The following is a 20915-nucleotide window of genomic DNA, read 5'->3' on the forward strand; positions in this document are numbered from 1 at the left end:
CCATGCTGGGGAGAAGGGTAGCATGAGTTCAAGGCAATAACCATTTACACCTTCACATAACACATGAGCCAGGGGGTCACCCAATGTAATCAGTAGGCAGCAGGTTTAAAACAAACAAAAGGAAATAATTCACACAACACATAGTCAATGTTTGGAATGCAGGGGATGTTGTGAAGGCCAAAACTAACAGGTCAAAAAAGAATTCGAAAAGTTCACAGGGGATATGTCCATCAATGGCTGTTAGCCAGGATGGGCAGGGATGTAACCCCATGCTCTGGGTGTTCCTAGCCTCTGACTACCAGACTGTGAGTGCATGCCAGGCAGGCCCACTGACGGGGAGCAAAGGGGGCGATTGCCCAGGGGCCCGGGTGATTAAAGTGCCTAGGGCTGCAGGGCTCCTAGGCATAGGCACCAAGTGGGTGCTGAGCACCCACCAGTGGGCCCTTTCCACCTGCCTCGACCCCCGCAGTGCCTCCCACCAGCGGCAGCAATCAGCTTGTCCCCATCCCCTCCAGTACCTCCCGCCCATGGCTATCAGCTGTTTGGCCGGTAGCTGAGGGCGCTGGGCGGAGGGGGAGGAGCGGGGGTGGGAAGAGGTGAGGTGGGGGGCGGGCCTGGGTGACTCATGGCCCAGATGCTGGAATTGGAAGGGACGGGACCAGCCTTCTGCAGCCCTGAGCAGCAGCTGCCTGAGAGAGTCTGGCTGGGGGATTCACTTCCACTTCCTGCTAGGGCTGGGGTGCCGGGGTCCCCAGCTGCTGAGCCGGGCGGGGAGCGGAAGTTGCCTCCTCCCCAGCCAGGTATCTCAGGCTGCAGAGCAGTGACCGGGAGGGGCCTGGGTTAAAAGGGGATCCCTCCTGCTCCCCGCCAGGGAGAGCCGCAGAGAGTCCTGGGGGGGGGGAGGCGCAGCCGGGGGACAAAGCGCCCCCCCCCCCCGCACAGATAACATGGGGTGGGGAGAGCATGGCAGTGGGGGGGGGGAACGTGACCTGCCCTTTAGATCGTGCCTCCCACACGCTATGGGGAGGCACCAGTTATATATGGGGTGCCCTCGGAGGAGGGGACGGAACAGAGGTGGGGTGGGGGTGGGGCATTGGGGAAAGGGCTGTAGGATGGAGCGGGGGGTCAAGCACCCCCTGGGAAATCTGGAAGTTGGTGCATATGCTCTTAGGCGTGCGCGGGGTAGTACTGGTGGCGGTGAAGGCCGCTGGGCAGGCATGTGGAAGCCCTGGCCGTGCCAAAAGAGCACACCCAGCCGGCAGCAGCTGACTGGGCACCAGTGGGGGCCCATTGACTGTTCTGCCCTGGGGCCCGGCATTGCTGTTGGTGGGCCTGAGGGGTTGGATCACTCGATAAATTGACTGTTCTGTTCATTCCCTCCTTAGCACCTGGCACCGGCCACTGTCAGAAGAAAGGGTACTGGGCTAGATGGACCACTGGTCTGACCAGTATGGCCATTCTTATATAATATATGTGGGAGAGAGTGGAGGCAACACCATGGATTCCGTACAAGCACAACCAGTAATGCCTGTCCCAAGAGTGCAGGTGGAAATTCCCCGCATAATGCCAGAGCTATGGGCAAGATAGCAGAGTCAGGGAACGAGCTGATCCCAGTTCACACGGCTCCCACAGCCCACCTGATCCCATTGAGGTCAGTTGGATTCTGCTCTGAACATGGCCCATGGCCTCTAAGGACCTCAAGGAAACTTCTGGGCCCCTCAGATCCCAAGCTGGTGTAGCCAAGTCTACATTTATTTACTGTAATTTAAGGTTTTGCGTGCCAGTAATACCTTTTAACTTTTTTAGAAGGTCTCTCTATAAGTCTATATTATATAACTAAACTATTGTTGTATGTAAAGTAAACAAGATTTTTTAAATGTTTAAGAAGCTTCATTTAAAATTAAATTAAAATGCAGATCTTATCAGTTTAGTGCAGTGGTTCTTAACCTGGGGTGCGAGATGCCCTTTCTGGGGGTGCGAGACATGCAAGATTTTTTTAGAAGGTAAATCATGGAAAACACAAATTAAGCACAGGCATATAAGTACAACTACTTTGTTTCATCAAACCTATGTCTTAACATTATACATTTTTTAACAATTACTGTAATATACAAACAAAGTTTTTAAGTTTTCAAGTTTTTAAGCTAATTGTAGTGTAATTTTTGATAAGTGGTGCGAGAACATATTTTGAGAACTCCAGACCGTGAGCGGGCTGAGTGTCGTGTATTCAATTGCTCCCCATAGGAATGTGCTACTTACGGCTGCCCGTCCTCGTGCTCTGAGCGGCATGGCAAGGGGATGGGGAACAGGGGTGCTTGGATAGGCGTGGGAGTCCCAGGGAGCCTGTCAGGGGTTGGGGGTGTGGATAGGGGTCGGGGCAGTCAGGGGACAGGGAGCAGGGGGGCTTGGATGGGTGGGTGGGGTCCCGGGGGGGGCAGATAGGGGTGGGGGGTTCCAGGAGGGGGCGGTCAGGAGACAAGGAGCAGGGGGGTTGGATGGGTGGGAGGTTCTGAGGAGGGCAGTCAGGGGGTGGGGCATCCCGGGAGGGGGTGGTCAGGGGACAAGGAGCAGCGGGGCGGGGTTGGATGGGTCAGGGGGCAGGAAGTGGGAGGGGGCGGATAGGGGGCGGGCTGTTTGGGGAGGCACAGCCTTCCCTACCCAGGTGTAGTGTATTAAATTTCTCCCCGTAGGAATGTGCTACTTACGCTATACTACTTATGGCTGGCAGTCCCGGTGCTCCGCAAGTATCACATTCCTGCGGGGAAAAATTTAATACACTGCACTGGGACCCCGGCTGGCAGCAGCGTGCCAGTAAAAATCGGCTCGCGTGCCGCAGGTTGCCGACCCCTGTTCTAGCATATAGTCTGGTGGCTGTCCCAGAAAGTCTGTGTTGCTCCCATCCCATGTCCGACCAAAACCCTAGGCAGGATAATGGGAATAAACATGGTTGATCTCAACTGCTTTCTTTAAGGAAAAATTCCTCTCTGGGGGTTTACTGGGTGGGAGATCTCTGGCTCTGAATCCAGCTTCTCCAGTCTATCCAGCTTCTCCAGTACCTCTGAGAAGAAGCCCCGAGTGACTGGTCGTCACTCAGAGACCCATGAGACCCACCTGAACTCTAAATTCCCCCATGCTGAGCCCAGAGTGCAAGTGATTCCCTGCTTTTCCCCTTGCTTGATCTCTGCTAACTTCCCAACCCTTCACCACTTGCCTCTAACTCACCTGTCACCCTCCAACTCCTGTGCTGCCCTCCCCAGCCAGCTGCCATTTCCCTGCCATCCTGGATCTGCTCGGACGGGCTGCCATAGTGCCCCCTTTTGTAATGTTCTGGAACCTGCCCACCTGGTTACCCCTGTTGCAATGTTCTGGGACTTGAGGTTGGTAGCCACGCCCCCTCCCAGCCCCAGCCCCCTTTGTTGCTATAGCACCCCTTCTTTTAATGTTCCAGAATCCTTCCATCTCGTTGCCATGGTCACCCCATTAAAATATCAGGGGAAGGAGTTTTTATCTCAGCTGCGGTTGGCATGCAGGGAGCTGCTCGGTGTTCTCTGGTCCTATGTCACCTGCAGAGTGGGTCACTGCGAAGTGAGCCTTCACTCACTAGCGTAGCCGGCAGCTGTTTGCTGAACAAGGACCCAAGCCCGGCAAACACTTAACCATAAGCGTTGATTTCAGTGGCACAACTCGTGCTTCAAGTCAAGCATGTGCGTATGCATTTTGTTGGCTCCTGGCCCAAAAGGGGTTTCCCATAGTCAGCTCCTGACATGAGCTCTATGACTCCTGCTGGCTTCCCATCAATTTCCAGCAGGTGTTTAAGATGTTGGCTTGAGCTGTAAAGTACGCTCTGTGTCCGATTCAACTGCATGACCCATCTCTTGCCCCAGCTAATGCAGCAGCAGCTGGGAAGTGATACCTTTACTGGCAATTTGTCATTTGGCCACTGGATGTCTCTGTGTGCATGCATCCGATGAAGTGAGCTGTAGCTCACGAAAGCTTATGCTCAAATACATTTGTTAGTCTCTAAGGTGCCACAAGTACTCCTGTTCTTTCTGTGTGTTCTGTAGACTTCCAGATGCAGAGCCTGGTTCTCATTTAATGATATTCCCTAGCACTTGTCTAGAGCTCTTCATCTGTGGTTCTCAAAGCACTTTACAAAGAAGGCCAGGATCATTATTCTCATTGCACAGATGGGGAAATTGAGGCATCGGGAGGTGAAGGCCCCAACTGGGAGTTTGGCACCTAAATACCTTTGAGGATCTGAGCCAAAGTAACTTGCCCAGGATCACCTGCAGGCCAGCAGCAGAGCTGGGAATAGGCCACGCTGTGCCAACCAGTCTCATTGCTGCCCCATGCACCCCCAGCTATCCCAGTGCTGGACCCCATTACGGCTTGAGCAATTCACTTCAGTTCTGGGCAGGCCCAGCCCTGCTGTTCTGCTCTGGGGCCCTCTCAGGGTTCTGGGAATTCAGTGCTATTTTGAGTTTTACATAAGCACTTGTTATGTTTGCGGTGGGAAGTGGAGCCACTGAACATTTCTGGATGGGGCAAGATTACCTCCTGCCCCTGTTGCAAATCCCCCATAAGAACATAAGAACGGCCATACTGGGTCAGACCAATGGCCCATCTAGCCCAGTATCATCATAGACTCATAGATATTAAGGTCAGAAGAGACCATTATGATAATCTAGTCGGACCTCCTGCACAATGCAGGCCACAGAATCTCACCCACCCACTCCTGCAATAAACCTCTCTCCTATGTCTGAGCTATTGAAGTCCTCAAATCATGGTTTAAAGACTTCAAGGTGCAGAGAATCCTTCAGCAAGTGCCCCATGCTGCCCCATGCTACAGAGGAAGGCGAAAAACCCCCAGGGCCTCTTCCAATCTGCCCTGGAGGAAAATTCCTTCCCGACCCCAATATGGCAATCAGCTGAACCATGAGCATGTGGGCAAGATTCACCAGCCAGATACCCAGGAAAGAATTCTCTGTAGTAACTCAGATCCCACCCCATCTAACATCCCATCACAGGCCATTGGGCCTATTCACCATGAATAGTTAAAGATCAATTAATTGCCAAAATCATGTTATCCCATCATACCATCTCCTCCATAAACTTATCAAGTTTAATCTTGAAGCCAGATAGGTCTTTTGCCCCCACTGCTTCCCTTGGAAGGCTATTCCAGAACTTCACTTCCCTGATGGTTAGAAACCTTCGTCTAATTTCAAGTCTAAACTTCTCGATGGCCAGTTTATATCCATTTGTTCTTGTGTCCACATTGGTACTGAGCTTAAATAATTCCTCTCCCTCTCCGGTATTTATCCCTCTGATATATTTATAGAGAGCAATCATATCTCCCCTCAACCTTATTTTGGTTAGGCTAAACGAGCCAAGCTCCTTTAGTCTCCTTTTATAAGACAGGTTTTCCATTCCTCGGATCATTCTAGTAGCCCTTCTCTGTACCTGTTCCACTTTGAATTCATCCTTCTTAAACAGAACTGCACACAATATTCCAGATGAGGTCTCACCAGTGCCTTTTATAACGGTACTAACACCTCCTTATCTCTACTGGAAATACCTCACCTGATACATCCCAAGACCACATTAGCTTTTTTCAAGGCCATATCACATTGGCCAATGCCAATGCCAGGTGTTTCAGAGGAAATGAACAGAACAGTCAATCATCAAGCGATCCATCCCATCACTCATTCCCAGCTTCTGGCAGTCAGAGGCTAGGGACACCCAGATCATGGGGTTATGGCCCTGACCATCCTGGCTATTAGCCTGTGATGGGTTGGACACCCCCCATCTGGGATGCCACCTGATATGCTAGGGTCTCACTGAGCCCATCCATTTCACCAGCCTAGGCTTCCTCACCCTGTCTATGCTGTGCCAGGCCCTCAAGCCTTCTCTAGAACACACTCTGGCCACACCCAGCTGCAGACACAGACGGAAGTCAGCTCTGTGTGAGAGGATTCGGCTCAGAGATTCACCCAGCACTCACGTGCACACCCCTTTTGGGGTGTAAACCCAAAATAATATTGTCTTGCACTATATAGAAAAATCTGCACCGCGCAAGCTCATAAAAATTGCCCTCTCCCTCAATGTGGAGAGAGATATGCACAGCTTCTTGCCCCCCGCCCCAGACATGAATTGCACAAACTGGGTTATGTTATAAACAAGAAATAAGTTTATTAACTACAAAAGGTAAATTTTAAGTGATTATAAGGGATAGCAAACAGTACAAAGCAGATTACTGAGCAAATAAAACGAAACACGCAAACTAAGCTTAATACGCTCAAGAAACAGGTTACAAAATGTAATTTCTCACCCTAAATGTTGTTTTAGGCAAGTCACAGAGTTTCTGGCGTTCCAGCACTGAATGCAGCATGTCTGATTACCAGTCTTGGGGGCAGGTGGCGTATGTGTGCATTCGGTGCAAGGAGCTCCTGGCCCTGAGGGACCAAATACAGGCTCTTACTATTCAGACATAGAATCTCCATCCATAGAAATTCAATGGCAGTGGTTCTCAAACATTTTAACGTTACCCTTGCCTATGGCCAAACCCCTCCCACAGCTGTGGTTGGGAGCTGGGGCCGGGAGCAGGGCTGGAGGCCACGGGTGGGGCCAGAGGCTGCAGGCGGGGGCTGGGCCAGAAGCGGAGCCATGGCTGGGGGTGGGGCTGGGAGCTGGGGCTGGAGCAGAGGTGGGGGCAGAGCAGGGCTGGGTGGCACTCCCACCCTGCCCCCTGTGGGGGCTGGCCCGGGGCCGCACTCCCCCGAAATGTTAATAAACTGGATAGTCCCCATTCTGCTACTGGACTTCGGCCTGCATTTTTGTTGGGTTTTGGTTTGAGGGTGGGGGTGTTTATCGATCTAAGTCTAGAGAATGTTCATCAGGTGTACCTGGCTCTCCCATTCCCACTCTAAACTCCAGCACAAGACTCTCCTGTTAGCTGCTCCTGTTCCCCCTTCATTAGCTACCTGATCTTTATAGTTCAGCCTATTTGTAGGAAGCCCAGAACTTGCCATTAACGAGAAGACGTGACTGTCAGCAGCTGGGACTTTTGAAAATCGTTAGCCACCAGTGGATATCTTTACACAGTGTAAATAAAGGCTTTGGAAGATGTAAAGGGCAGGGGAACATTCCTTTATGATCCCTTATGAAAATAAGTTTGCATTCCAGGTTTGTGATGTCATCCCATTTTGTTTGAGCAGTTACGACTCAGGAACGATATAACCCGGGGGGGGGTGGGGGCGTTTCCTAAGGTTCCTGGTAAACTCGGCACTTTCGCTTTTCAAGGTGATCGCAAAGTTGTCAGTGCTCAGAGACATGGAGTGAGAAAAGGCCTAGGGTGAAATTCTGGCCCTATTGAAATCAATGGCAAGATTCCCCTGGAGTTCAGTGGGGCCAGGATTTCACCACTGAAGTCTAGTCCAGGGAAGCTCAGATTTTAACAGTGGAAAACCAGGGCATCTTTATTATTGGTGGGTGTGAGAAGAGCATGTGCCTCTTGGGAGGGGAGGGGAGGGGGGACGGTGCATGTGAGCGCCTGTGATGATGAGCGCTTCTATTGCGGGGTGGGGGGACGGGACCTATCTGTGCGGGTACCTCTGGACTGTGCTCATGGGGTGTGATTGCAGCTTGACTAGATGTACCTGAGCTCACTTTGCTCTAGCCAGCTCAGGTACCAGAGCAGTGAAGCTGCGGCAGCCCTGAGAGTAATTACCCAGGATCCTAGGCGGGTTTGTACAGCCCATACTGCTGGGGGACCAGAAATTCCACCCTGGGACTGAATCCAACACGTTTCTGTGAAAAGTTTCTGTCTCAGCCAACTGATGGAAAACAACGTTCAGTCGAAAAATTCCCGACCAGCTCTAGCCCTAGAACCTATTCGGGGAGGAGATGGAGGAACAGACCAGAGAGGACGCAGCAGAGAAACCAGCATCTCAAACAGGTAAGATGGGAGTCTTAGGGGGCAAAGTGGGGCTTTCTCCCTCCAAACCAAGGATGTGGGCACTCATGGCATCCCTTGTTTCCTTCATTGTCCCGCACCCAGCCCCAGCTGTCAGTCGCACTTTCTGGCTGGCTATACAGGACATCGCAATGAGAACCATCTTCCACCCTCTCTTGGCCATCGTGCTCCCCTTCATCCTCTTGCATGCCGTGCGCTCCATGGCTGCGCTATCTCGCCTTTTGCCAGCCAGAGGCACATTCCACCGTCCTCCTGCCCTTATCTGCACCAATCACCTGGGTGACCTGTGTGGCAAAGACAAGGCCTCAGAGGGGCCTGTTATCGGAAGCAACCAATGTGGGCGGGTTTGGATGGCTGCAGGGTTATCTGGGCGGGGGGGTGGGAGGTGCATTGACAGATGGGAGGGTGAAGGTGCTTGTCACTGGAGCAGTGGGAGGGGAGGAAAAGGGATGGTGACTATGCCCAGTTCTGCCTGGAGATTAGCAGGGACTCAGCACTTTCACTTTCCAGACTTTAAGCCTGATCCAAAGCCCACTGACACCCACAGCAGGCTTTCCCTCGGTAGCAACAGGCTGGCCGTCAGGCCGATTATCAGTTACAGCTTAAATCTAATTGTTCTATCCAGATGTTCAATGCCCCTAAATCCAGCTTTGAGCCATCTCCCTACCCCTGCCCCTCTGCTATTCCAGCCCTGGGGCTCCACAGCCAGCTCTGCTGATTGGACCTTGGTGTGTCTAGACCCACAGAATCCCCTGCTATTCCATCCCTGGGCTCTCCACCCCACAGCTCGGCCAATGCCACTCAATCCTGATTCATAGCCACCTGCTATAGCAGCCCTGAGCTCTCCCCAGCCACCAGCTCTACTGATGTCCCTCACTCCCAAACTGCAGCCCCCTGCTATTCCAGCCCTGGGTTCCCCATGGTTACAGCCAGCTCTGTTGATGCCCCTCAATCCCACCCTGTAATGTCCCTTTCTATGCAAGTCCTGGACCCCCACAAAGCCTTGATGAAGAATCTGAGTCCTACGCTACTCTTCTAGTCCTGGGCCTCTCACAGCTCTGCCAATGGACTTCTATTTTATGTTTCCTATAAGCACTTATGTTTATGGGGGAAACCCCAAACTGGAGCCATAGGCAGGTCTCAGATAATGCTGGACTCCCTCCTGCCCCACCCTCAAAACAGGCTTTTGTCAGCATCCTAAGATGATAGAATATCAGGGTTGGAAGGGACCTCTGGAGGTCATCTAGTCCAACCCCCTGCTCAAAGCAGGACCAATCCCCAGATCCCTAAATGGCCCCCTCAAGGATTGAACTCACAACCCCGGGTTTAGCAGGCCAATGCTCAAACCACTGAGCTATCCCTCCCCCCACCTTGCTCAGTGATCCAGCGGCTCTGGTCAGCACTGCCGACCGGGATGTTAAAAGTCCCGTCGGTGGTGCTGGCTGGCTAAGGCAGGCTAGTGTCTACCTGCTCCGACACCTCACTTCGCCCAGGAAGCAGCCAGCAGTGGGTCCGGATTCTAGGCAGGGGGGCCACAGGGCTCCATGTGCTGCCCCTGCCCCGAGCACTGGCTCCGCATTCCCATTCGCTCCGCATTTAGAATCATAAGAGTAGGATTGGAAGAGACCTCAGGTGGTCATCTAGTCCAACCCCCTGCTCAAAGCAGGACCAACCCCAACTAAATCATCCCAGCCAGGGCTTTGTCAAGCCAGGCCTTAAAAACCTCTAAGGATGGAGATTCCACCACCTCCCTAGGTAACCCATTCCAGTGCTTCGCCACCCTCCCAGTGAAATAGTGTTTCCTAATATCCAACCTAGACCTCCTCCACTGCAACCTGAGACCATTGCTCCTTGTTCTGTCATCTGCCACCACTAACAACCTAGCTCAGGGGAGGGCAAACTATGGCCCACACGATTGCCAGCCTTGTGGCGCAGTGGGGCTAAAGCAGGCTCCCTGCATGCCCTGGCCCTGTGCCGCTCCCAGAAGTGACCAGCACCACATCCCTGCAGCCCCTGCAGGATGGGGGGGCAGAGGGCTCTGAGCGCTGCCCTCGCCTGCAGGCACCGCCCCCTGCAGCTCCCATTGGCCAGGAACAGGGAACCACGGCCAATGGGAGCTTCGGAGGTGGTACCCACAGGCGAGGGCAGCTCATGGTGGAGCTGCCTGCCCCACCCCATCCCCAGGAGCCACTGCTGGACATGCTGGCCACTTCCGGGAGCGGCGCGGGGCCAGGGCAGGCAGGGAGTCTGCCTTAGCCCCGCTGCACACTGCTGACACCCTGGAGCTGCTCGAGGTAAGTGGTGCTGGGCTGGAGCCCACACCCCAAACCCCTCCTGCACCTCGCAACCCAACCCCCTGCCTCACCCCTCCTGCACCCCAACCTTCTGCCCTGAGCCCCCTGCCGCACTCCATGCCCTCCTGCACCCCAACCCCCTGCCCTGAGTCCCCTCCTGCACCCATGCCCCTGCCCTGAGCCCCTTGCCGCACCCCGCACCCCTCCTGCACCCTAATACCCTACCCTGAGCCCCCTCCTGCACCCCAACCCCTTGTCCTGAGCCCCTTCCTGCATACTGCACCCCCTCCCACACCCCACACTCCCCTCCTGCACCCCAACCCCCTGCCCCAGCCCTACATTCATGGCCCTGCATACAATTTCCCCACCCAGATGTGGCTCTCGGGCCAAAAAGTTTGCCCACCCTGACCTAGATCCATCCTCTTTGGAACCCCGCTTCAGGTAGTTAAAGGCTGCTATCAAATCCCTCCTCACTCTTCTCTTCTGCAAACTAAATAAGCCCAGTTCCCTCAGCAGCTCCTCATAAGTCATGTGCCCCAGCCCCCTAATAATTTTTGTTGCCCTCCGCTGGACTCTCTCCAATTTGTCCACATCCTTTCTGTAGTGGGGGGCCCAAAAGTGGATGCAATACTCCAGATCTTACAAACAGAGGCGTATTTACGGTAAAACACAGGGTGCCCTGGCATGGGGCCCCTCAACTACAGGGGGCCCCAGGGCCGGGCAGCAGTGTAGGAAGAAGCTTGGTCCTGCCAACTCCTGGGGCTCATGCTGCAGGCTCCGCCCCCACCAGCAGCCAAGGTCTCCCCTCCCCCACCTCCTCCCCCGAGCCTGCCGTGTTCCCGCCCCTCCCTCTCTCTTCCAGCACTTCCCCTGCTGCCAAACAGCTGTTTGCCAGTGCTCAGGTCACTCCGGGAGGGAGGAGGAGGAGCGGGGCCGCAGCACGCTCGGGGAAGGAGGCAGGGACTTGGGGAAGGGGGTGGAATCGGGGCAGGGCGGAGCAAAGGCAGGGCCCCTGCACTCCCCCCTACACATACCCCACCCCCAGCTCCTTGCTGTGAGCCACTCAGAGCAGGGGGCTGGGGGCACCCCAACGACCCCCACCCACACCCCCAGTCCCCTGCCCTGACTCCTGCACCACCCTCACAAACCCCCAGCCCCCTGCCCTCCCTGACTCCTGCACCCCCTCACATCCCCACCTGCACCCCTCGCAGCAAATGGGAGCTGCCCCAGGTAAGCACTCTACACCTCAACCCCCTTCTCCAGCCCTGAGCCCCCTCCCGCACCCTATCTCCTGGCCAGACCCTGCACCCCAACCCCCAGCCTGCTCCTGCATCCTAACTCCCGCCCAGACCCTGCACCCCCAGCCCTGAGCCCCCTCCCGCACCCTCAGTCCTGGCCAGACCCCACACCCCAATGTTTTTTTACTTTTTTTTTTTATAAAGCGCTCTTATCCCAAGCGCTTTACAATCGTTAGCTAACAGTACAAACAATATTTGGAAAGATCATTAAGGGGTCCGCTGAGACCCCCAGCGATTTTCAGGTGGTCTGTGGAAAAATAAGTTAGACTACAAGAACAATCAAGGTACCTCCCTTTATTTTCATTTACTTCCTGTTACTTATAGGAGGAGGAGGAAGAAAAAAAGAATGAAAAACGGGGGCAGGGAGGAGATAAGCAAGAATGTTCTTTTCTTGGCTGGGTCCCAAGGTCGGGCCCCCAAAATGAAGCTGAGCACAGGGCCCCACTAACTCTAAATCTGCCACTGCTTACAAATCAACCCATTTCTGAGAAGCCCAGAGCTTTTTAAAAGGAGCAGGCGTGCCCAGCAGTCACTGATGGCTTTTAATAATCGCTTGCAACCTCTGGGCTGCCAATCTGCCTAGTAACAGGGTGACGGATGCCTGCACGTCGCTTCCTGAGCTCTTGGCCATGCACCAAACCTGGCTTGCAGAGACAGTGTTGAAAGAAGGAAGCCAAATTAACACAGCAAAGGACTGAGTTGGCTGTGAGCCTCCGAGCAATCTTCCCCTGAGTTTCCCATCATTTAGATGTGCAGGGATAGCTCAGTGGTTTGAGCATTGGCCTGCTAAATCCAGGGTAGAGTGTTCAATCCTTGAGGGGGCCATTTAAGGATCTGGGCCAAAAATTGGGCATTGGTCCTGCTTTGAGCAGGAGGTTGGACTAGATGACCTCCTGAGGTCCCTTCCAACCCTGATATTCTCTGATTAACCCATATTACAGGCAGTGCTTCCATGGCACCAAAGGCATCCCCGGAGTAACTCCACTGCTGTCAGAGTGAGTTGGGCCCTGTGTCTTCACAGCACTTCAAACCATGAACGCAGAAGCATTGGTTTCATCTTCCCAGCTTTGAAGAGCATTGTGGGGGGGTTTCATGGAGACTAAAGGACTGGAGGTGGGTACAGGGCTATGTTCAGAAACAAGCTCAACCCCCAGCACACTGATCCAGATTTACACGCTCATTTCAAGCTTCCCAGAGGTGGGGGGTGGGGGGGAATCTAAGGCCCCAGTTCTCATACATGGGGAGCGATTTCCCTTTGACTCCAGTGGGAATTACACACATCCTCCAGCATGGAAATGGGGCCTACTTAGGTTGCTCTGGCCCATTATAAAGATGGGGCTGTTGGTGACATGGAGCTGGGTTTGGCTTTCCAACAGCCTCAACGGGCTGTTTGGATCTGGGGGTGGGTGACTTAGTTTTTCAGTTGGGAAATTTCCCAGTGGGGTTTCAAAGGCTGGATGAGGTACACCCTGACCAAGCCTCTTGTAAACAGCGATGCTACCTGCTTTTGCTTTTGGTTTCGAGAGGGACTTTCCAGCAGCCCGTCTCTATAAAACATCTGTAAGAGCCGCCCTGGGCTGAGAGGCCCGAGAGAGATCATCCAAGTGCTGCCAGGATCCGAGGAGGCACAAGGAGAAATCATGACTACGACTCTGTGGGTGCTGCCAAAGGTAAGCAAGTGTGAGTGATGTGTCAGCTAAAGAAAGAAAGATCCATGTATCTTTGTTTTTATTTCAGTTTTACAAGCCTGCCACCATCACAACTTTTCTTTCTTTCACTGAGATGAACTCTGCGTTTATAACTGGTTCTGATCTGCCATATCCAAGCACCAGGTTCTAAATAGGGCCTGGAATTCATGAGCGGTGAATTCTATGGGCTTGTGGTGCCTGGGCACCAGGAATATTCCTGGCCTGGGGCCTGGCTCCAGCACTGCTTGAGGCCGGGTCTCTCCCTCAGCCCTGCCGTCTGTCCCCGGGCGCTCCCCGCCAGCGCATCCCCCAGGCAATTTAAAACAGACCGGGGCCCCTACCCACCACCTGCCTGCTAGTTCCACGTAGCTGCCGGCCCCTCCCTGTAGCCCCTGGGCAGGGGTGGTGGGGGGGGAGGGTGGTCTGCGTGTGTGTCCACACACGCTGCTCCCGCCCCAAGTGCCCCTACGGCCAATAGGAAGCTGCGAGGGCAATGCCTGGGGGTAGCAGCACACGGAGGCCCCCCGGCCTGCCCTGCCTAGGAGCCCCAGGTAAGCACCACCCCCTCCATCCCTTCCCAGAGTCTGCACCCCCACCCCCAGCCCAGAGCCTGCACCCAAACTCCGTCCCAGAGCCTGCACCCCCACCCCCTTCCCACGCACCCTCTCCTGCCCCCAAACTCCCTCCCAGAGCCTGCACCCCAGCCCTCCGCACTCCCTTCCAGAGCCTGCACCCAAACTCCCTCCCAGAGCCTGCACCCCTCACCCCCTCCTGCACCCCCACCCCTTGCCCCAGAGCCTACACCCAGCACCCGAACTCCATCCCAGAGCCTGCACCCCTTACACCCTCCTGCACCCCCACCCCTTGCCCTAGTCTGGAGCCTGCACCCAGCACCCAAACTCCATCCCAGAGCCTGCACCCCAGACCCCTCCCCCACCCAAACTCCCTCCCAGAGCCCAACCTCTCACCCCTTCTGTACCCAAACTCCCTCCCAGAGCCTGCACCCTGCACCCCTCCTACACCCCAATTTCCTGCCCCAGCCCAGGGCCTGTACCCCAGACCTCCTCCCCCAACCCAAACTCCCTCCCAGAGCTTTAGGCAGGTGGAGGGAAGAGTTGGGGCGGGGCAGGCTCTGGGTGTTCTGGGCACCACCAAAATTTCTACAAACCTGCCGCCCCTGCTGGAATTCTCACGTTAGCAATTTTTCTTTGGAATAAAGACTCATTGACTGCTCTTGATGCATAGAATGCTGTCTTTCCTCATGACAATCTCAGGTAAAAACCTCTCGCTCGCCCATGATCAGCTGTTCACTCATAAATCACTTCATTCTAGCCCTTTTTCCCTTCATCTGTTGTTTTAAAGACAGACGGTCAGAATTCTCATTTACACCAAAGCCTTTTTACACCATTATTGCAATGTAACAGAGCCTTCAGCTATGTCTCCACTGCAAGAAGGGATGTGTTTTTACACTGTCTCAATGTAAAAAAAACACACCTGTTTTTGGCAGCGAAGACATAGCCTTAAAATGGAAGCACTTTCTATTTACAACTACTTTAAGTCACCTTTATAATGACTGGAGCAATGTAAACTGGCCTTAGTATAAATAAGAATCAAGCTCAGATGTTTCTCTACATTCCAGTGAATCAACTATTGAAATTATTGAGTCTGTGTGGGAAAGGGGCTAGTTGGCATTCCCTTGAGCTAGTTTTTTTTAGTTGAAAAATGGGTTTTTGTAAAAATGAAATTGTTCATTTTTCTATTACTAACTGGAATGACAAATTTTGGAGGGGGGAGGGGGGGGAAGTTGAAGCATTACAAATTTCATCTCTATTTTTTTTTAAATATTCCCCTCCTTTTTCACCATTGGAAAAAGGGGGGAATGTGTAACTATGTTAAGAGAAAATGAAAGAAAACACACTGTTTTCTCTCACTTAATAGAGTAAGAAAAATTAAGTGAGAGGAAGTGGAGAAAAAACATTTCTCACATCTGACCTTTTTCCACTGGAAACGTGTGATGAGAGAGAGCTTCTTTCCCTCACTTTTTTCACACTTTGAAAAGAATTCACACTTTTCCAGTGGAAGAAAATAAGCAATGGCAGAGAAAGGCAGGGGAAAAAACCAAATATTCTACATGAAATTTTTCAAAACAAAATGAAAATTAAAATAGTTTAGGATGTACATTTTTGGCAAAAAATTGCCAACCAAATCTCAACCAGCTGTAATCAAATCTTGCCTCCCCTTCTCCTCCCTGAAGTGCTATGATCTTGATACAGAAATAATTGCCCTTTGGTGGACTGGGAGGAACAAGTCTCTGACTGTATGTACAGTGGCATCATGTTGCAGGGCTTGATCTGTTATCTCTCTGGCCTAGAGCCTACACTGCAATAAAATACCTGTGCCACCAAGTCTCAGAGCCGGAGCCAGTTGACTCAGGCTTGCAGGTCTTGGGCTGTGGAGCTAAAAATTGCTTAATAGGCATTCAGGCTTCATCTGGAGCCTGGGCTCTGAGACCCTCCCAACCCAGGTCTGCGGGACCCAGGCTTGTGGACTCCATGTTTCCAAGCCCATGCTGCATTGTAAACCTGGGCTTACAGCGACTTGACCAGGGCCTCACAGCCATGCTAATGTGTCCATGGTGCACTACGCAGACCTCCTAACTCAGGTCTCCGGCTTGAGCTGCATCCACACGGCACAATGACAGGGCTTGGCCCTAAGTCATAGGGTCCTAAGACTCGGGTCCTGAGTGCTTCCCAGGTCAGACTGATTTGTGTGTGGACAGAAGGGAGGCTCGGGCTCAAACCTGAGTCAGTGTCCAGGTTTAGTGTCCAGGATAGACAGGCCCTAAGGGGTTTAGGCCTTTCTTTCCAAGGCAGCACTGGCGGACTGTGCGTTGAATGCTGAGCACAGTTCTGGCATGGGTTGACAAGCTGGAGAGGATTCAGGGAGAACTAAACAAACCAATGGAAGGGCTGGAGGGACAGAGCAAGAGATCTCAATGGGCCTTGGGGAGGAAGCCAAACCTGCGAAGCTCCTCACGCAAAGGGAATGTCCAGGACCCGAGTGAAGATCACAGGTGAAGGCTGGGGGTGGACAACAGGGCCCCAGATTCCAACATGATGCAGTTCCCATCCATAGGGACCAGAATCAGGCCAAGGAGAAACTCCGTGAGGCACAACCTTGATGGCTTTATTAAATCCCCCCGCTCTCTTTCCACCATCAAGGCTAGGAATGGGGCTTTGAGGGGGGATTAGAATTAGCAGAACTAGAGGTGTCTTGGTGCCTGGGGATGCCTGTCAGAGGAGGAGAGGGATGGGGCACCAAGGTTGATACAGCAGTGGGGGTGGGGGGAGATGAGAAAGGACACCAAGCCCAAGGCATAGGCAGGAGTTGTGTGACACATGCTCTCAGAGGCAGGGCCCGGGAGCTTGAACTCAGTGGGCAGCACAACCAAGAGCCAGTGACGTGACCCAGCTGGCACAGGGGTGATATTTTTGAAGCAATGAACAAGAGAGCTGATCTTGGCGGTGGTGGCAGCAGTAGGGCTGGGCTGGAGTTAGGGGTGGTGTGACGGTGAAGTCCAAAGGAAAACAGAGTAGTGAAAGACACTGAGAGTTGGAACGGGGACAAATCCCCAGTGTAGACAAAGGAGTTTTATGGGGCAGGGTCTGTGGATTGTTTCAGGGAAGTCCACAGCACACTTTTGGGTGCTAAATAAAATGAGACTGGCTGGTGTAGGTAGAGAGGGTGGGTGTGGGAGCTGACATATGTGGACATGAAGGCTGGGGTAGGTGGGCACAATAACCTAATAGGCCTCTTCTGTCTGTAATGTCTCTCCGTCTTTTCCTCACCTGTCATGTAAGGTCAATCAGAAGCCTGGCTGTTCAGCAGTGCTGCAGAATTCTCCCACCAGCAACTGGAAGGCTCTCTTGGAGAAGGCCACCCACCTCATTATCGGCCCAGAAACTAATACCAAAGTGACCCTGAACATCTTCAGTGGCCAGAAATCCCTGTGCCTGGAAGCCGATCTCCACAACACGGTCGATCAGATCAAGACGTGGATCATGCAGGAGAGAAAGTTTGGTGGTTCAGGGTCCATCAGCCTGCTGTATGGGAACCAGGAACTGCAGGGCCCAAAGACCTTGGGCCAGCACAGAGTGACAAGCCCAGCCACCCTGGTCATCGTCCACAAATGCACTGGGGGATAAGCAGCTACAGCCTGTTAAAGGCAACGCTGTAGAGAGCAGTTGATTAAATTAATGCAAATAACTTGTTTCCTTAAATTAATCTCTGTTTTCTGACCTTAGTTCCAATGATTGTGCTTAGTTTTAGAAGTTGAGCAGCTGTGTTAGTCCTGAGCATTAAAAGACAATGAATAAAAGGTTCTTCAGGGGGCTGGATTTCTTTTTTTCCATTCATATTCTGGCTTTCAGTTCCTTGTCCCTACCCCTCGGAGTGGCTTTTCAGCTGTTGGTTGAAAGACCAGTGTTAGAGGGCTTATTCCTTCACCCGCTTACTTCCCTGGTCCTTCGTGCATGAACAGAGAGCAACAATACCCAAAGTCCAAAGGTGCAAACAATTAGATGTTTATTGGGGTGAACTTCCAGCAAGCATAATTCCAGTTTCCTTCCTTAATGTCCCCCTTCCCAGCTCTGACACCACAGAGTCTTATCTGTGTCCCTGTTCCCATTCCCCCCCTTAGCAAAACATGATTCCAATTTCCCCACCCCCATTCCTCGTTCCCATTCCCCCCCTTACTTCCTGATTGACTGCAGACTATATAGTAAAACTTGAGTTCAGCTTAGCTATACCATAACCAATCATTTTACTGAAATTTAACTAACCAATCCTAACATATTGTAACATGATTATTTAACCAATTATATCCCACCACCTTAATTAGTTTACACCCCGCAAAATACAGCAGACAGAAACAATCACAGAACCAGACAGAGACCATGCAAATAAACAATAGCAAAGTGGGAACTATAATGACAAAACAATACAGAAGTGAGGATTTCACAACTACGTCTATAAAGACATAAGGGTTTCCCAGCTCTGTCTATTGATAAGTGAGTTCTTACTGAACAGAAAACGATCAAACTAAACTTCCTTTTACATCCTCTAGGCTCTTCCCTTTCTCTGGAGGTGATAGATCAGATCACCTTTCTAACAGCCCAATAGCACCTTATTTCAATGTGACTAGTTTGGAATGTGAGGATGTGACCATCCTAGCTTATGGCTCCCTCGGCTGTTTAGCCAAAGGCCTTAGCCTAAGAATAGGGCCTCAGACTGTCACTGTAAGAGAATGTTGGGGACACTGGGGCATGGCCACTAGGTAACTCGAGGGGATGGAAGACCACGAGTGTCGATGAAGCCCCCTCGCACTAGGCCCAGGTATCCTTGGCCCCCCCTCCCGGCTGGAGGCACTCACAGCAGCTCTGCGTACTAGGCCCAAGTGTCCTTGGCCCCCCCGCCTGGAGGCACACACAGCAGTTATGCTGAGGATCTGCAACAATATGTTGCAGAGTCAGATTGCCTGAAACTAAGCAAGGCCAAACAGGGCAGATATGGAAGAACAATGCTGAATAAAGCAGCTTTATGTACAGTTTAACAAATGATACAGAGAATCAGGGAACTAGCTGGGAACTGGATTGGCTGGCTATATGGATACTTGGGGCAGCTTGCTATTGAATAAGTATGCTGGAAAAAAGGATGTATAAAAGCCTGTGTAACTTCCTGCTCTGGGTGCAGGATTTGAGATTTTATTCTCCCTGTACCTTTTTGCAGCTGCAAATAAACTTTTCTGCTTCTCCACCCCATTGTGATTATTGGGTGTAGCACACCGGGTAACGAACCAACTCAAGCTGTTGTTCAGCCTCTCGGCACTGGGTGCCGGCAAGAGCTTTTGGCGTCCCTGGGTGGGCGACGAGGCTGCCATTTAGCCTTGCCCGGACCCCTCCTGGAGGTCGAGGATTGCGGCGAGAACCGACGCCCAGCGCGCACCGGTGAGTTCATCGGGGGCCTCGGAGGAGATGCGATTTGATCGACCCCGGAGGGCACAACGGTGCAACGCACTCATATAGTGGAGAAACAGTTGTGGACGGCGGTGAAGAACCGGTCCCTTAGACGTGGGGGAGGAGCAGCTGCAGGCCACGGTGAAGAACCGATCCCTTGGATAAGGTAGGAACCTTTTGAAATCCGGATTGTATGCTCTGTTGGAACCTGGGGACGCCCAGAGTTACCCTGTAGGTATGGGACAGGGACAGAGCTCAGGGGTTAGGGCACGGTGTATGCCCCTAGAGTGCATTCTAGCAAACTGGAAGATATTTGGTGTGGATCCGATGACTAAGAGCCAATTAAAACGATTCTGTACAGTTGACTGGCCTCAATATCAACTAGAGGACCAGGAGTGGTGGCCACCAGGAGGGTCAATTAATTACAACACGATCCTTCAGTTACTCCTGTTCTGTCAGAGAACAAGGAAATGGAATGAACATATGTATGCGCATTTGTTTCTGACTTTATGTACTCGACCAGATATTTTACAGCACTGTAATCTGACTCCCACTGGTTCGGTAGCAGCTAATGTTAGTCCCCAGACCCCCACCCCCACTGTAATGGCAGAGCCGGTGTCCCCTTCGGCCCCTACACCCACACCTTGTAAGTCCCCAATGGTTGGCCTATACCCCTTAATCACCGAAACTAAAGTCGCCCGGTCTGGATCGGACAGGCGTCCAGCCACGACTATGCAGATTTATACTCATGTGCCCTTTAATCCTGTGAATTTGGCTGCTTTCAAAGCACAGGCAGGAGAGTTTTCCACCAACCCAAGCAGGTTTATATCAGTCTTTGAGGGGTGCCTCAGTAGTCACAAGCCGGACTGGGATGATTGTAACATCCTCCTGCGAACCCTATTGTCTGAGGTTGAAAGACAACAGGTTGTGTCCAAGGCAAGGGAGGAGGCGCAGAGACGGTACGACCGGGATCATATTAATGTCCCTGACCCGGATGCACAAGTCCCCCGAGCAGACCCCAGGTGGAATCCAAATGATCATGGGGATATGACCCGCCTTACTTCCTATAAGGAGTTGCTTTTGCATGGACTCCGTCACTCGGCTGTCCGACACAATAATTGGGCAAAGCCATATGAAGTAATGCAGGATTTAAAAGAAAGCCCAGGGGCCTTTCTACAGCGTATTCGGGACACCATTCGACAGAACACTAATGCAGACCCCGATAATCAGGCAACTGAGTCAATTATTAAGAGAATTTTTACGAGCAGAGCAGCCCCTGATATTAAGAGAAAGTTACAAAAAAAAAAAGGATTTAATGGGTATGACCATGGCACAAATCTTAGAGACTGCAAACCGAGCTTATAGTCTAAAAAAAACAAAGAAGGAGAAAAAGCAAGTGAGATTGATGGTAACAGCGGTACAGGCCGGCACTAAGAGAAGTGGCCGGGGAGGAAGGGGCCGTGGATGCGACCGTCTGGGCCCGCAGGAGAGACGACTGGGTTGCAACCAGTGTTCCTTGTGTCGACAGGAGGGACACTGGAAAAATGAGTGCCCAAAGAGGAAAGAAAAGGGGGGTGCCCCTATGATGGCGATGGCGGAGCAGGAATAGGGGTGTCAGGGGAGACGGACCACCCTACCCCCAGAACCCC

At 52.5% G+C, this 20915-nt stretch overlaps 1 protein-coding gene across 3 annotated transcripts; it reads left to right on the forward strand.

Annotated features, from left to right (window-relative positions):
• The first annotated feature begins 11062 nt into the window (after nucleotides 1–11062).
• On the forward strand, nucleotides 11063–17643 carry LOC114021917. 3 transcript variants are annotated; one of them, XR_006291783.1, is made up of 4 exons: nucleotides 11130–11848; nucleotides 12506–12677; nucleotides 13057–13234; nucleotides 17113–17643. XR_006291783.1 is itself a non-coding variant. In XM_027832226.3 (4 exons), the coding sequence occupies exons 3-4, from the start codon at nucleotides 13205–13207 to the stop codon at nucleotides 17455–17457; spliced, it is 375 nt and encodes a 124-aa protein (XP_027688027.1). In that variant the 5' UTR covers nucleotides 11314–11496; nucleotides 12506–12677; nucleotides 13057–13204; the 3' UTR covers nucleotides 17458–17643. The 3 variants fall into 3 exon arrangements, 2 of the variants coding, with proteins under 2 accessions (XP_043405545.1, XP_027688027.1); XM_027832226.3 differs by having other exon boundaries at nucleotides 11314–11496; XM_043549610.1 differs by having other exon boundaries at nucleotides 11063–11848; nucleotides 12506–13234.
• The last annotated feature ends 3272 nt before the right edge of the window (nucleotides 17644–20915 follow it).

The sequence above is a fragment of the Chelonia mydas genome, chromosome 6 (genome assembly GCF_015237465.2).
Source record: "Chelonia mydas isolate rCheMyd1 chromosome 6, rCheMyd1.pri.v2, whole genome shotgun sequence".
Classification (NCBI taxonomy): Eukaryota; Metazoa; Chordata; order Testudines; family Cheloniidae; genus Chelonia; species Chelonia mydas.

Bases quoted from the DNA above. Each gene is read 5' to 3' on its own strand.
- LOC114021917 (XM_043549610.1), top strand. From the start codon at position 13,205: ATGACTACGACTCTGTGGGTGCTGCCAAAG. The intron at 13,235-17,112 runs GTAAGCAAGTGT...CTGTCATGTAAG, and splicing joins CTCTGTGGGTGCTGCCAAAG to GTCAATCAGAAGCCTGGCTG.